Source organism: Marmota flaviventris, chromosome 10 (assembly GCF_047511675.1).
Source record: "Marmota flaviventris isolate mMarFla1 chromosome 10, mMarFla1.hap1, whole genome shotgun sequence".
NCBI lineage: Eukaryota > Metazoa > Chordata > Mammalia > Rodentia > Sciuridae > Marmota > Marmota flaviventris.
Window position 1 is genome coordinate 116,302,496 of NC_092507.1, and position 14,273 is coordinate 116,316,768.

The 14,273-nt window shown below is 42.4% G+C and overlaps 1 protein-coding gene across 1 annotated transcript; it reads right to left on the reverse strand.

Moving 5' to 3' along the window:
• Positions 1–3,914: 3,914 nt before the first annotated feature.
• LOC114079127 (T-cell surface glycoprotein CD1a-like) lies at positions 3,915–14,030 on the reverse strand. Its single transcript, XM_071618653.1, has 6 exons — positions 13,970–14,030; positions 13,263–13,633; positions 12,465–12,831; positions 12,011–12,289; positions 11,720–11,810; positions 3,915–3,987 (listed from the first exon to the last, which is right to left on the reverse strand). The coding sequence occupies exons 1-6, from the start codon at positions 14,028–14,030 to the stop codon at positions 3,915–3,917; spliced, it is 1,242 nt and encodes a 413-aa protein (XP_071474754.1).
• Between the last annotated feature and the right edge of the window lie 243 nt (positions 14,031–14,273).

Genomic DNA, 14,273 nt, shown 5'->3' on the forward strand with positions numbered 1-14,273 from the left:
CAACAGCTCTCCTCTGCTGAAGAAAGGCAGCTAAGTAACCCACTTCTCCATTGGGCACTTTATGTCCTGACCTCTCTCCTTGTCATAGACCTTCTGTTAATGGTTTCCCCCTGCATCATTAGACTTATTCAAGACCACATTCAAAGGTTTTCTACCATGAACCATCTTCTGTTATAGGACTTTCAAACCCTCACCAAAATTGGTCCACACAGAGTCAACATCACTGGGCACCTCCTGACCATCACCAATGCCTAAATGACACCTGGAACCCATAACAAGGGTCCAGACTCTGCCACTTCCCAGGAGGAAGAAGCTACAGAAGATTGATGTACACCCACCCTTCACTGCCCACATTCTTTTCTGTCCAAGGGTGAATCCACTGTCTCATACCAAGGCCACCCTTAAAATACCTACATTAGGACCTACCAGGCTCTGATTCCTGAGCCTGGCACAAAAAGCCCCCAAATTCAAGCCTGTATTGCCAGTCTTTCTCTATGGAGAGGTGGCCTTTATTTGTCAGTTCTGACAAGTAAACTCTCATTTGTATCTCTTCCTGGTCTCCCTCTTTCATTTATTGCTCGCCTGTCTCCCAGTTTTTCCCTTTTTGTCACCCTTCCCTCCTGTACTGGGCTTCTCCTTTCCCCTCCCACACTTCCTCATGTTTCTCCTTTGCACTTCTGACTTCCCTACATATGGCCTGTGTTTTTTGTTTGTTTGTTTGTTTATTTTTTCTTTCATAGCAAATTTCTTGCAGTAAAAGGACATTCAGTCTGAGATTCATGGTGATCTCCTAAATGGGACACCTGCATTGAATTACCCTGGCCTCAGTGTCCTTATATTTAAAATGACTAGAGAGAACTAAATACTAGCTATTATCCCTTGTGACTCTGATGTTCCCTGTGACTTGCTGTCCTCCTGTCTCTTCCCATGGGAGTATTCTCTCTCCTCCCTCTGCTCCTCTCTCCTTTCTTCTCCCTCCTACTTCTTCACTTAACTCTTATTTCTGTTTTTATTTTTAATTTTAAATTAGTTGTTGTAGAAGAGATTGAAAACTGGGTAACATAAAAATAAAATCTGTAGTTAGAGTGAAAACTATTCATTCAGGTTAAAGGATGTGCTTAAGAATAACTTAACTTTTAATATAAATCCAGATTTAGAAGACTAGTGAGTATAGCACAAGAATTAAAACCAAGAATCAACAAATGGGATGGATTCAAACTAAAACGTTTTTTATCAGCAAAAGAAATAATATGTGAGGTGAATAGGGAGCCTACATCATGGGAACAAATTTTTATCCCTCACACATCAGAAAGAGCTCTAATCTCTAGGGTCTATAAAGAGCTCAACAAGATAAGCACCAAAAACACAAATAACCCAATCAATAAATGGGCCAAGGACCTGAATGCACACGTCTCAGAAGAGGATGTACAATCAATCAACAATATATGAAAAAATGCTCATCATCTCTAGCAATCAGAGAAATGCAAATCAAAACTACTCTAAGATACAATCTCATTCCAGTAAGAATGGCAGCCAACTTTTTACATTGGTGTTGATTGTATATTTGTTCTATTAATTTTATATATTTGCTTTATACCTTACCTGTTTCTATGTTTGCACAGTAAAATAATTTGTAAAGTAGCACCACCACCACTGTTAGGTCAGTGGGGGTGGCTGAGGAACAAAACACCAAGCAATCTGCATGTGCAAAAGGACCACCAACTAGGCCCCCACGAAACTGCCTGTCAATCAGTAAATTTCCTGGTCAATCCTGGATCTTAGCCAGCTCTCCCAACCAACCCCAGTAGGACAAGGGACTGTGAAATCCTGCTTTTCCTGTACCAAGCCATCCCTTCCTGCCTAAGCCCAATAAAAATTCCAAATTGTTCCAGCCCTGCACATTTATCCTTGGACCCACCCTGTTGGTCTGAGGATCTTGCCCAGGAGCAAAATCTAAGTGAAGCCACATTCAGCAGCCTTTGAAATCTACCTCCCTTTGGTCACTACTGCCTGACCTTACATCTGGTGACAAAATCTGAGAGAGTTTTTGGGCCTCTCCCATAACTTACATCTGGGGAAGAGATCCACCCTCTCCTTCAAACAAACCAGGAAACTCCTAAGCTGCTCCTTCTTTCCTTCTCCCTTTATCCAGGCCCACAGGAGTTGGGTAAGTTTCTTCATTTCCCCTTCCCTTCCAGCCCCTTTCTGTCAGGGGGGTCTATCCATAAGTCATGCGTGAGCCATAGACCCCCTCCATCCCCGCCCCACTCATTCTGTTCAAGGTCCTTGGTCCTTGTGTGAGACATTCTGATACATTTGAGTCCCCAGTGAGTTTTAGGGATACCTAAACAGATACCATCATCTGTTCCTCGAGTGAATGCAGTCAGAATTTGGGGTGACTTTTTCTGTACCCACACACCCCCAAAGGTGCCAGAAGGTCATGGAAAACACTGAGCTCTCCTTAGACCCCAAAACTCTTTTGTGGTGTCTTTTGACAAGTTAGGGCTCACTCAAGACCTATACCATAACCGCCTGGTCTTTTACTCCACTGTGGCCTGGTCCCAGTGTGACTTAGATCATGGGGCACAATGGCCCCCAGAAAGAAGTTTTGATTTTTAAATAATCACTGAATTGGACAATTTCTGTCACCAAACAGGGAAGTGGGCAGAAGTCCCTTACATCCGGAGGCACATTCAGGCTTTTTGAGGTTTGCTCCTGTCCCCCCTCTGCTCTACCTATTCTATTGCTAAAGTTTTTCTTGCTAGGGAACCTATTTTCCATTGTTCTTCTACTTCTCCTTCCTCATTCTCAGATCCACCCGAGCTGCTCCCAGCTCCTCCTTCCTGTCTTCCCCCTCCCTACCCAGGTCAAACCTCTCCTTCTTCCCCTCCCACACCTACACCCTCCCCTCCTCCTTCTCCTGCTACTCTTCCCCTCCATCCCTCTCCCCTTCTCTCTGTCTTCCTCTCCTGCAGCCATAATTCCCTGCCCACCTCTTCTATTCATACAACCCTTCCCCCTCTCCCCTCAAAGGAAACCTCCACCCATTCACTTCTCTTTTCTTCTGTCAGTGCCCACATCCGGTCCCACTAGGCCCTTTTACCAGCAACCCAGAGCCCATTTGTCCTCTCAGGGAAGTGGCTGGTGCCAAAGGGATTGTCCAAGTATATGTCTCATTCTCCCTTTAGATCTTTCTCAGATCAAAAAGCACATTGGGTCCTTCTCTGCTGACATTTCTACTCATATTATGGAATTCCAATACCACTCTCAGACTTAGGATCTTACCTGGCATCACATCTATATGGTTCTCTCCTCCACCTTTACCCCCCATGAGTGAGCCCTCATCCAGCAAGCTGCATTAGATCATGCTGCTTAAATTCGTCTAACAGATATGATTCTCCCCACAGGTGAAGCAGCCATTCCCCTAACTGAACCCAACTGAGACTATCAAGATGGCCAACAAGGTCATCATCACTGTGCTCTCAGGTTCCAATAACTTATAGCAGGCATGCGGGTGGTTTCCAATAAGGTGGTTAACTCTGACAAGCTGAGAGAAATTACCCAGGATCCAGATGAGAATCCAGCCTTATTTCTCAACCACCTTAAAGAGGCCCTCACCAAATATGCGGAGTCTCTATCCAGAGCTACAGTGTTAGCAACCCATTTCATTACTCAATTGGCCCATGATATTAGAGAAAAAGCTCAAAGGAGCTGAGGAGGGCCCTCAGAACCCTATCCAAGATCTGGTGAAAATGGTACACAATGCCTGGGAGGAGTCAGCTGAACAAGCCAGGAAGGCTCAATTGCAGATAAAGGTAACACTCCAAACCCATGCCTTGGCAGCAGCTCTGAGGCCTACAGCTCTGGCGAGAGCTTGACAGTGAATCAGCATTTCTCTTCACCAGGGGCTTGCTTCAAATGTGTATGCGAAGTTCACTGCGCTTGCCAATGCCCAAACCCACAACCCCCATCCAGGCTGTGCCCCACCTGTAAGAAGACAGGACATTGGAAGAGTGACTGCCCCATGGCTGGCCCTTCCTCATCACCTCCACGTGGGGGGATGACCAGCCAGGTGGTCCCTTCACTTGAACTATTGGGATTCAAAGAAGACTGAAGAACCTTGGACTTGAGGACCCTTATCACCCTCACAGAGTCTAGGGTACCACTCCAGGTAGTGGGTAAGTCCATAACCTTCCTTGTGGACAAGGGGGCTACCTATTGCCTGCTCACTCAGGGTCTCTGTTTCCTTCCCAGGTCTCAGTTATGGGGATTTTTGGCAAACCCTCCTTTCCAAACTGAACTGCTAAGCTGGCCTGTGCCCTGGAGGGACATCCTTTCACACATTCTTTCTGCTTATTCCAACCTCTCTGGTTCTTCTCCTAAGCAGAGATGATTTCCAACTACTAGGAACCACCCTCCAACTACACCCCAAGAATAATACCACACACCTTCTTCTGCTTCTAATCCTTAATCTCTCTAATAACCTGACAGTACCTACTGTGCCAATCATTGTCCCCTGATCTAGTTGATCCCCAGGTCTGGGACACCTCCAAACCAGTTATAGCCTCCCACCACAAGCCAGTTCTTATCCAGCTGAAACCCCAAACTAAATTTTTTTGTGTGTCCCAATTTACCATCTCCAAAACTTACATAGATAAATTTAAACCCATCATAGACTGGCTACTTGCCCTGGGACTCCTCAACCCTACTGACTCTCCCCGCAACACTACCATATTGCCAGTACACAAACCCTCAGGAGCCTATGGCTTAGTCCAAGACCTCTGTCTAATTAATAAGGCAGTTATTCCCATCCATCGAGTGGTTCCCAACACTTACACCCTTCTTTCTCATATCTCCCCTTCAACCATTCACTTTGATGTCCTGGATCTTAAAGCTGCCTTCTTTACAGTGCCCCTCAATCCTGACTCTTATTACCTCTTTGACTTCACATGGGAAGATCCTATATCCTTTAGGTCTCAACAGCTGACATGGACAGTCCTATCCCAAGACTCCAGGAACAGTCCCCACCTCTTTGGGCAACCCTTGACCCAGGATGTAATTGCTTGTACTTGGGGGATAGCACTCTCTTACAGTTGGATTGAAGTCTTCCCTACCTCCAGGGAAACTGCTGACACCATAGCCTCCATCCTCACTGAGCAGATCTGAGCCCAATCTGCTGGTGTCATGTCCAAGTTGGTAATGGATTCGACCATGCTTACAGTGAAGGGTGCTTGGGGACCATAGGTTGTACAGCCTCCTTTAACTGCTTCACTGTTTTGAAATCTAAAGCATGTGAATTCGCTGCCCTTCTGCCTGCTCAAGTACAGGGCATGCTAATCTTTGAGGTCCTGTCTCAGGATCCCAACTATCAACTATGGGGGTTGAGGGCCACTCAGCTGTCTCCATAGGTGGAGCTGTTGGTTGAATTATGCCCTCTGGTGATAGAACAGAGTTAGTAGCAGCTTCCTGTTGTAGCTTCCCCCCTGATAGCTGTTTCTCCTCTAATGTTTCTTCCTTTAAATTTTCTTCCTCTATCTGACTAGCTCGAGAGACCTTCTCTTTTGCTTGATCTAACGTGTTTTCTACCATAGTCTGGACCTCTAACAATTTACTTAACACTCTTTTTTTTCCATTTTTTTGTTACTTTTTATTTTGAAAAAATTTCCAACTACACAAAAGCCGTGATAATAGTACAATAAATTCCTGTATACCTTTCTTCTAGATTCGCCAATTGTTTGTTAAAATTTTACTACATTTCTCCTCTTTTATATATATTGGGAGGGGGATTTTGAAACTTTTAAGACTATATTGTAGATATTATAAACTTTAATCCCAAAATATTTTCATGCATATTCCTTAAAAATAAGAATAGTCTTTTACACAGCTAAGAAATTTCACATTGATAAAGGACTATTACTAGAACACAGGTCCTACGCACATCTTATGACTTGCCCCAAAGCTGTCTATAGTAGTGCTTCTGTCTTTTTTTTTTATTGGTTGTTCAAAACATTACAAAGCTCATGACATAACATCTTCCATACATTTGATTCAAGTGGGTTATGAACTCCCATTTTTTACCCCAAATACAAGTTGCAGAATCACATAGGTTACACATCCACATTTTTACATAATACCATATTAATGACTGTTGTATTCTGCTACCTTTCCTATCCCCTACTATCCCCCCTCTCCTTCCCTCTCATCTTCCCTCTCTACCCCATCTGCTGTTGTTTAATTCTCTCCCTTGTTTTTTTTTGTCCCTTTCCCCTAACAAACTCTTATATGTAATTTTGTGTAACAATGAGGGTCTCCTTCCATTTCCATACAGTTTCCCTTCTCTCTCCCTTTCTCTCCCCCCACTCGTCTCTGTTTAATGTTAATCTTTTCCTCATGCTCTTCTTCCCTGTTCTGATCTTAGTTGCTCTCTTTATATCAAAGAAGACATTTGGCATTTGTTTTTTAAGGATTGGCTAGCTTCACATAGCATAATCTGCTCTAATGCCATCCATTTCCCTGCAAAATCCATGATTTTGTCGTTTTTTAGTGCTGCGTAATACTCCATTGTGTATAAATGCCACAGTTTTTTAATCCATTCATCTATTGAGGGGCATCTAGGTTGATTCCAAAGTCTAGCTATTGTAAATTGTGCTGCTATGATCATTGATGTGGCAGTATCCCTATAGTATGCTCTTTTAAGGTACTCAGGGAATAGACCGAGTAGGGCGATAGCTGGGTCAAATGGTGGTTCCATTCCCAGCTTTCCTAGGAATCTCCATACTGCTTTCCATATTGGCCGCACCAATTTGCAGTTCCACCAGCAATGTACAAGTGTACCCTTTTCCCCACATCCTCGCCAGCACTTATTGTTGCTTGACTTCATAATGGCTGCCAATCTTACTGGAGTGAGATGGTATCTTAGGGTGGTTTTGATTTGCATTTCTCTGACTGCTAGAGATGGTGAGCATTTTTTCATGTACTCATTGATTGATTGTATGTCCTTCTCTGAGAAGTGTCTGTTCAGATCCTTGGCCCATTTGTTGATTGGGTTATTGATTGGGTTATGCTTACTTAACACTCTTTCAGTTTGTTTTTTACTAATTTCTAATCTACTATAAAGATAACGCAACCCAACAAGATAACACAAAACAAAACCGAAACAGAATGAAACAAAAATGGAACAAAAAATCGTTGCATCAATTTTCCTATTTTCTTGACATGTGCATTTGTGGTCTATTTCTATCTCTTCCTCAGGGGTGAACAACTTCAAACCTTGAGCCAACCATTTTTCCCAATTTGCCTGAGAAAGTTCTAGGGATAGGCACCTTGAAACAAAAACAAAACAAATCAAAAAAAGAACACATTGTTTTTTGAAATGGTCACCCATTCTCTCGCCTTCCCTCAGGGGCGAGCAATTTCACTTACCTCCGAGCTTCAGGCGTTCCCCATACGGGCCACCAAATGCCACAGTCTTGCTGGGCACAAATTAAGAGCCACTGAAGCAGGAACAGACTTTATTTCTGTACTCTACCAGCACACTCCACACACGCTCCCTGGAAATCTGCCGAACGCCACACGGCTCCTCCAGGAACCACCAACCAGAATCCCTCCTCCAGTACTTCCCCAACCAATGTGAACTCTCCAGGATTCCCGCCGAGAACTCCAAAGTAGCCCGAGAACTCCAAAGTAGCAGGCCGAGGTGGAGAGTAATGGCTCGCCTCTCAACCAATACTGATGGCAAAACGCCAGGGGCCATTCCGACTCAGCTGTGGCTCTCAGCACATGATGAATTACTTGTAAATATATATTAAATACGATTTTTAAACAAAATACACAAAACCAAGAACAACATGGATAGATGCCACAGAAATAATGTTCAGCAAAAAAGGCAGGTATATCAGAGTACTTACCATTAAGATTTCAGAAAGTGAGTTTCAAAAAATTAAATAAAAATCTAGTCTAGGTTGTTAGAGATCAGAATATTGGTTGCCTTTAAGAGGTTACTAACTGGAAAGAGAAGCCATGAGGGAAACTTCTAAGTGCTGAAAATATTCTTTATAAGAGTAGTGGATCATGCTTGGGTTTTTTTTGTTGTTGTTGTTTTTTGTTTTTTCATAGTGGAGATCCTAAAACAGAAGAGAAAACCAAAATAGTCTATATTGGCTTTGGGAGTTTTAAAGATAAAACTTTATTTGGGGACAAGATAACAAGGACCATGAGTGGGACACTAGGAAGTATAAAACAGGAAAGGAGGGAAAGCCAATTCATGATGTTATCAAGCTTCTCACTGGTACAAAAAACTGGGATCTGATCTTGCTGGGGGCTTCTGATTCTTTATACTGATTTTGTCTCTGAATTATTTACCTGAGAAATAAGAAAAGTACATATTCAAGACCTCCCATCCATTAATTGTCAAGGATTGTCCAAGGTGTGTTACACCTTGACACTTGCAGTTCTGAGCATTGAGAAATTCTAACTAGCTTCTCTCAGGTGTCCCAATCACATTGCAGGAAAAGTCTAGAGCAAAGGCACAGAGGATATGACATGCAACTGAAGTGAGCCTCTGCCACAATTGCTTTAGTAGAATTGTACAGAGGTGTCTTTTGCTGTAGTGTTATGTTGTCATACATGTACACAAAATTCAAAAATCAATCTTTTTGTTTATTCCTAAGAAAGCCTCAATAATCTACAGCCTTATAGCCTTGGTTAACTGTTTAGCTCTCCACGCCACCTAGTGGTGTGATATAAACATTTTACAAGTGTCAGCAGGATTTTAAAAGAAAATTTGCTGTTTCTCTCTGTTCCAAATTGAGATGCTGGTGCTGATGTAGAATGCTCACCTGCAGTGACAGCTGTTTGTCTGTTGGAAATATTTTTCTTTACCTACTACTTTAAGATGAACAGCCAAACCCAATTTGGTGCTTTTAAGTAAAATATATTGGTGTAGGGAGCTTTGTAGATGAAACTTTGCTGTACATGGAGGATTTTATCTGAATCTGGGAAATTTCCCCTATATTTTCCCCAAGTTATGGTCAGCTTTAAATAAGATCTGCACACTGCATTTGTAATCTAATCAAGCATAAATTCATTTTGAAACTATTCTCAGTGAATATGTTTCCATACAAATAGTAAAAACTGGATGTGTGATGAATGAAGAAAGGACAAGAGAATGCAGGGATGAATTCTCAGGAGGAAATCCATGGGACAATTTCTTACAGGTGCTATGTCACTTGTACCTGGTCTGTCTAGATGTTCTCCTTTCCTGGGTTCCCTCTTCTCAGCTGCCTAAGCAAAATAAAGCTAAGTCCCTTTCCCCAAATTCATTTCAAGTAAGTCTTTCCAGAAAGATAAGAAGAAGAAAAAAATCAATGAAAATACTAAACTGCAGAATCAAATTGGATAGGCAAAATTTTCAAGCTGAGAATACAGTGATGATCTTTTATCTGTCCAATACTTTATACTTAATATGCACCTGCTGCACAGTAAGTATATAGTATGTGCCTAAGAACTGTTTGTTACATCAGCTTATGGATTTTAAAGTAACTGAAGTCTGGTCATAGATGACGTACCTCTCACTGTCAGTTGGGTTCATTAGTCAATCCCCATTAGTCAGGATTTCTAATTTGTCGACCTGTGGAAACTTTTATAACCCCAAATTAAGTACTGACAGTGCTTTTGCAGTCATTCATAGATATGTACAGAGTGGTACAAAATGGGAGTCAAATGAAGAACACATTCCCTATGAAAGTCAAAAAAAGAGAAGCTCTGTCTTCAGGTTTCCCTTCTCACTGCAGGACAAGCATCCTTTGTGTGGCCTAGGGAGTGCCATGTTTTTCACACTTTTGTGCTCTTTGTCACTGATATTGTCAATTAAAATGACCCCAAACACATCTCTAACATGCTATCTAATGTTCATAAACTGAAGAAGGCTGTGATGTGTATTACACAGGAAGAAGGTATTTTAGATAAGATTTATCATAGTTATACTGCTGTTGTCTGAGAGTTCAATGTTAATAAGCAATGCAATGCGCTGGTAAAAGAAAGATAAAATTTCATGATTGGTAGGTGACATAATTTATAAAGTGACTACTATAATACTATGATAAAGCTATGACAAACAGAGAAACAACCATATTTGTGTTTCCATGAGATGACAACAGTTTTTTTTTTTGTTGTTGTTTTGTTTTTTAACATATGGTAGACATCAATGTAGGAAGGTTGAAAGGCTAGGAAATTTGTGATCACATCAATCAGGGTCAGGAAACTGTTAAATACTTCTCTGATAATGTTTCTGTTTAAAGAAATATGGCATACAATTAATTACTTGTAAATATATATTAAATATGATTTTCAAAAAAAAATACACAAAACCAAGATTATGTATTCATCAGGTAACAAAAATATTGTGCCAGAAACTCAAAGGTACCTAACCGTCTATTTACCCTAAGAACATGGCTCAGTGTTCACTATTCACATTACTTATCTGGACCTACTTCAATCTTGAAGAGCAGCACTTTCACTACTCATTTTTGATTCCCTCTTCAGTGATGCCCTTGGGCCATATTTCAGGTATCACCACCATGCTGTCCCTCTCAACCTTTAATGTATCTACGAGTCTTCTGATGATTTTGTTGAAATGAAAACTGGAATTCAGTAAGTCTGAGACCAGGCCACAGAGTCTACATTTCTACCAAACTCCCATGTAATGAATCTGCTATTTGACCATAAACCACACTGAATATGGAGGACCTTCATCCTTCCCTGCTCTTTTGGTTTAGAGCACTTGAAACAATGGTTTTATGCTAATATTTCCCAAAATTGAATAACAGAATTGTTAAGTGGCAAAACTGTGTTTCTCCTCAGAGACTCAGAAGAAATAAATAAATAAACCCAGGAATGCATGAAGTCTCCTGGCAAAGCAAGACTTTGAACAAGAAGAGCATCAAATATCTCAACTATACCAAAGGTATAAAAATAGAATTTAAAAAACAAAACAAACAACAACAAAAACTACAAACCTTACATAATTCAACACAGGTTTTATTGAAAATATGTTGTATTCAGGCCAGACACTTCACCAAAGATGCAGATATTCATAAAGCATGTGCTTTGCTCTCAAAATTTTAAAAACTTAAAAGAAGAAACAAACCTACACACCTGCCACAGATGCTAGGCAGTGAGGGGCACAGCTGAAATGTGGAGATGCTCAGATGGAGGAGAGATGGCTCCCCACTGTGGATCAAGGAAGGACCCCTGGAGGGTGTGACAGCTGAAATGCATCTGATGATCCATTACATTTAACCAGGCTGACACTGCTAACATCCTGTTCCATTCAGAGTTAAACCCACAGAAACCAGGTCAGAACAACAAATCCTGCAAGACTACTTTGAGCACATATTGGTAAATGATCATGGAGCAGAAATGAATAGCAAAGTTTTAACAAGGGGAGTTGAAGTAATGTCATCACCCTGTGGTGTTCATGTGTAGACTGGGCACCTGGGTAGCTGGGTCCTCACTTCAGAGAGAGCAAACACTGTAGGGAGCTTCACAGTGTGTCCTACATGAACAAAAAAAGAACAGACCTTTAGAAGGTGGAGGTGAGAATTGAGCAGAAAGTGGGAATGGGGCTAAAGGGAGAAGGAAAAGTGAGGAAAAAGTAAAAAAAAAGGGAAGACCATTGGGGAGGAGGGACGAACAGGAAAGATGGACACAAAGAACTCACCAGCGTTTCCAAAAACAAAATCCAAGACCTGTCAGAAGAACCAGGGCCACTATCACAGCAAAGAGGATCAAGCCCAGGGCACTCTGAGGTGCTGCAGATTCAAGTGGACACCAGGATGATGTTTCAATCTGCATCTATAGATCCCTCATTTTAAATTTATCCATTCTTTGAATTACATATTTTTCTTCTTTTTAGGTCTGGAATTTGTAAATCCCAATTTTTCACCTGGTCCTCATGCTCTGCTAGAAGTTCCCTTCATCCCATCTCCAGCCTGGGTCAAGCTCTTACCACCCCAGTGGAGGACGAGGTCCTGCCCTCCTAGGCTGCTGTGTTTCACCCTGCAAGCCAGGCCAGCCGCCTCCCCAGCTGCCACATCCAGGGTTGCTTGGAGATACCACGTTCCATCAGCATTAGGCAGGATGTCACCTCTCTGAGTGCCCAGCTGCCCCTGCTCACCTCGCATCCACATCACCCACACAGGCTTTGGGTAGAAGCCAGACACATGGCACACCAGCAGCTGATGGCCAGGACCAGGGCTGGGGCCACTGGACAGCCAGACCTCAGGGTTCACTGAAAACACCAGAAAAGACATTTAGACACTAACATAGACTGAGAACTTTAGAATTCCACATAAGCCTACAAATACATATCATTCCTAGTTCTGTATTTTCACTCATCAGTCTCTTTTTATCCTGAATTTCATTTTAAAATATGAAAATTCTTCGAGACTGGATATAAGACTTACCTTGTCGCTGGAGATGAGCTTTCCCTCCATCTAGAAGATCCGAGATTAAACGTGGGCAGGCATAACTGAGGAGCCAATGTTTCCTATTTGTGTAGACTTGGTTCAGATTGAGTAGACTGCAGGCTTTCTGGGCCTTTCTTCCCCCCATGGGAGGTGGTGACCATGTTTCATTCTGGAAGCTTATGAAGTCATATCCTTGGATAGCTACCTGCACAAAGCCTAGGAAGCCCTTCCCAGAGTGCCGTTCACAGTCTGCTGCCACCTGTAGATCAAAGGGATCTGAGGAAGAAGAGTAATGAATTAGAGGAGAAACGGAAGAAAAAGGACAAAAATAAATGAGATGAAAGCAATAGAAGCAGAAGGGAGTTTGGGGAGTTTAAGGGAATGGACCCCAGTATGGTTTGGTCAGAGTTTCACAGAAAAGGGAACTGGTAGGAGCTGGAATTGGAGGAAGAGATGATAATATGAGGAAGGGAGGGAATTGTTCAAAGGTGATAGCGATGGTATGGGGAGAATGACTTAATGGTTTCTATGACAGTTTAGACAGTTTAGAAGATTGAAGAGATTAAACGGGAGAGAAAATCACAGTTTAAGGAGTCAACCAAAGAGTGGGGTAGCAGAAGGTACCTAATTGAAGATTGAAGAAAAGGGTGGCCACAGCATTCCTCTAAGGGCAGATAATAAAACACAGCCCTGCAGGCAATGAGAGAGAGCAGTTCATAAGTAGCAAAAACTGAAGTTTTTGAAAATCTGGTTGTGTTTATCGCATGTGCCCAGGGTGTGATTGCAATTTTATGCTGAAGAGAGCAGAGTAAGATTCAGAGAAGAATAGGCTGTCTCCCTGAGGAATAAAAGTTCACTGAGATGCCCCACTCTCATCCCTTTATTCTCCCCAACAAGGGATGGGAACTCACCTTTAAACATTAATTGAGAAATATAAAAGTCCTGATGGTTCATGAAGTATAACTGGACCAACCTTTCCAGATCCATCAACTCCTTGTTACTCATGTTGCCCCTGGACCAGGGATACAGGAAAATGATGGTACCAGAACTCCTGTTCCAGCTGTGAGTCTGCAGCTCCCCGAACCAGCCTGAGCCCTGATGTACCCAGGAATGGTTGTTAAAGGTTGATGTCTGGAGGAGATGGAAGGAAACAGGATCCTCAAACCCTGTGGCAAAAGAATAGATAGAATAGGCAGAAATAAAACATTGGGAGGGAGAGATTTGGGAAAGTAGGTGCCCCAGTAGGTAGATTCAGAATCTGGAAAAATGGAGAGCTACAGTTACCTTAGCTAACATTTGCTGGCCCCCAGGGTCCCATGTTCTACCAACAGCCTCCATGAGAGCACAGAGGGCTTGAGTAAGAACATGCAGAATGGGGCCAGCTTGACCCTCATTCTCTCCAGGTATGTTCAGGGGAAACTACCATCACCACACACACACACACACACACACACACACACACACACACACACACCCATCTGGTCAGATGCCCCGGTTCTTACCAACATCACTGTCCCCTCCTGGGAAGAGAGCAGTGAGCAAGGGGAGTAGCAGAAATAGCATGGCTCTTGCAGATGCTACTTCTTTCTCTCAGAGAAGTCGTCCTTTGATTTCTGTACTAAATAAACCTACCACAGGGACCTGTCTTCTGACTTCCTTATTCAAACAAAACACAAAACTTTTCTGCCTGAAACAAAGAAAATCTGCTCCCTCCCAAAACCCTGAGCACCTACTCAGTTTCCCCTTTCCCCTGATATTCTGACTCTGTGCCCAGTCTTCCAACTTCTCTCATTGTTACAAACATCC

Coding starts and splice junctions, on each gene's coding strand:
- LOC114079127 (XM_071618653.1), bottom strand. CDS start 14,030: ATGCTATTTCTGCTACTCCCCTTGCTCACTGCTCTCTTCCCAGGAGGG. Junction 13,634..13,969: donor AGGAGGGGACAGTGATGTTG/GTAAGAACCGGG, acceptor CTTTTGCCACAG/GGTTTGAGGATCCTGTTTCC. Junction 11,811..12,010: donor GGACCTCGTCCTCCACTGGG/GTGGTAAGAGCT, acceptor TTGAATCTGCAG/CACCTCAGAGTGCCCTGGGC.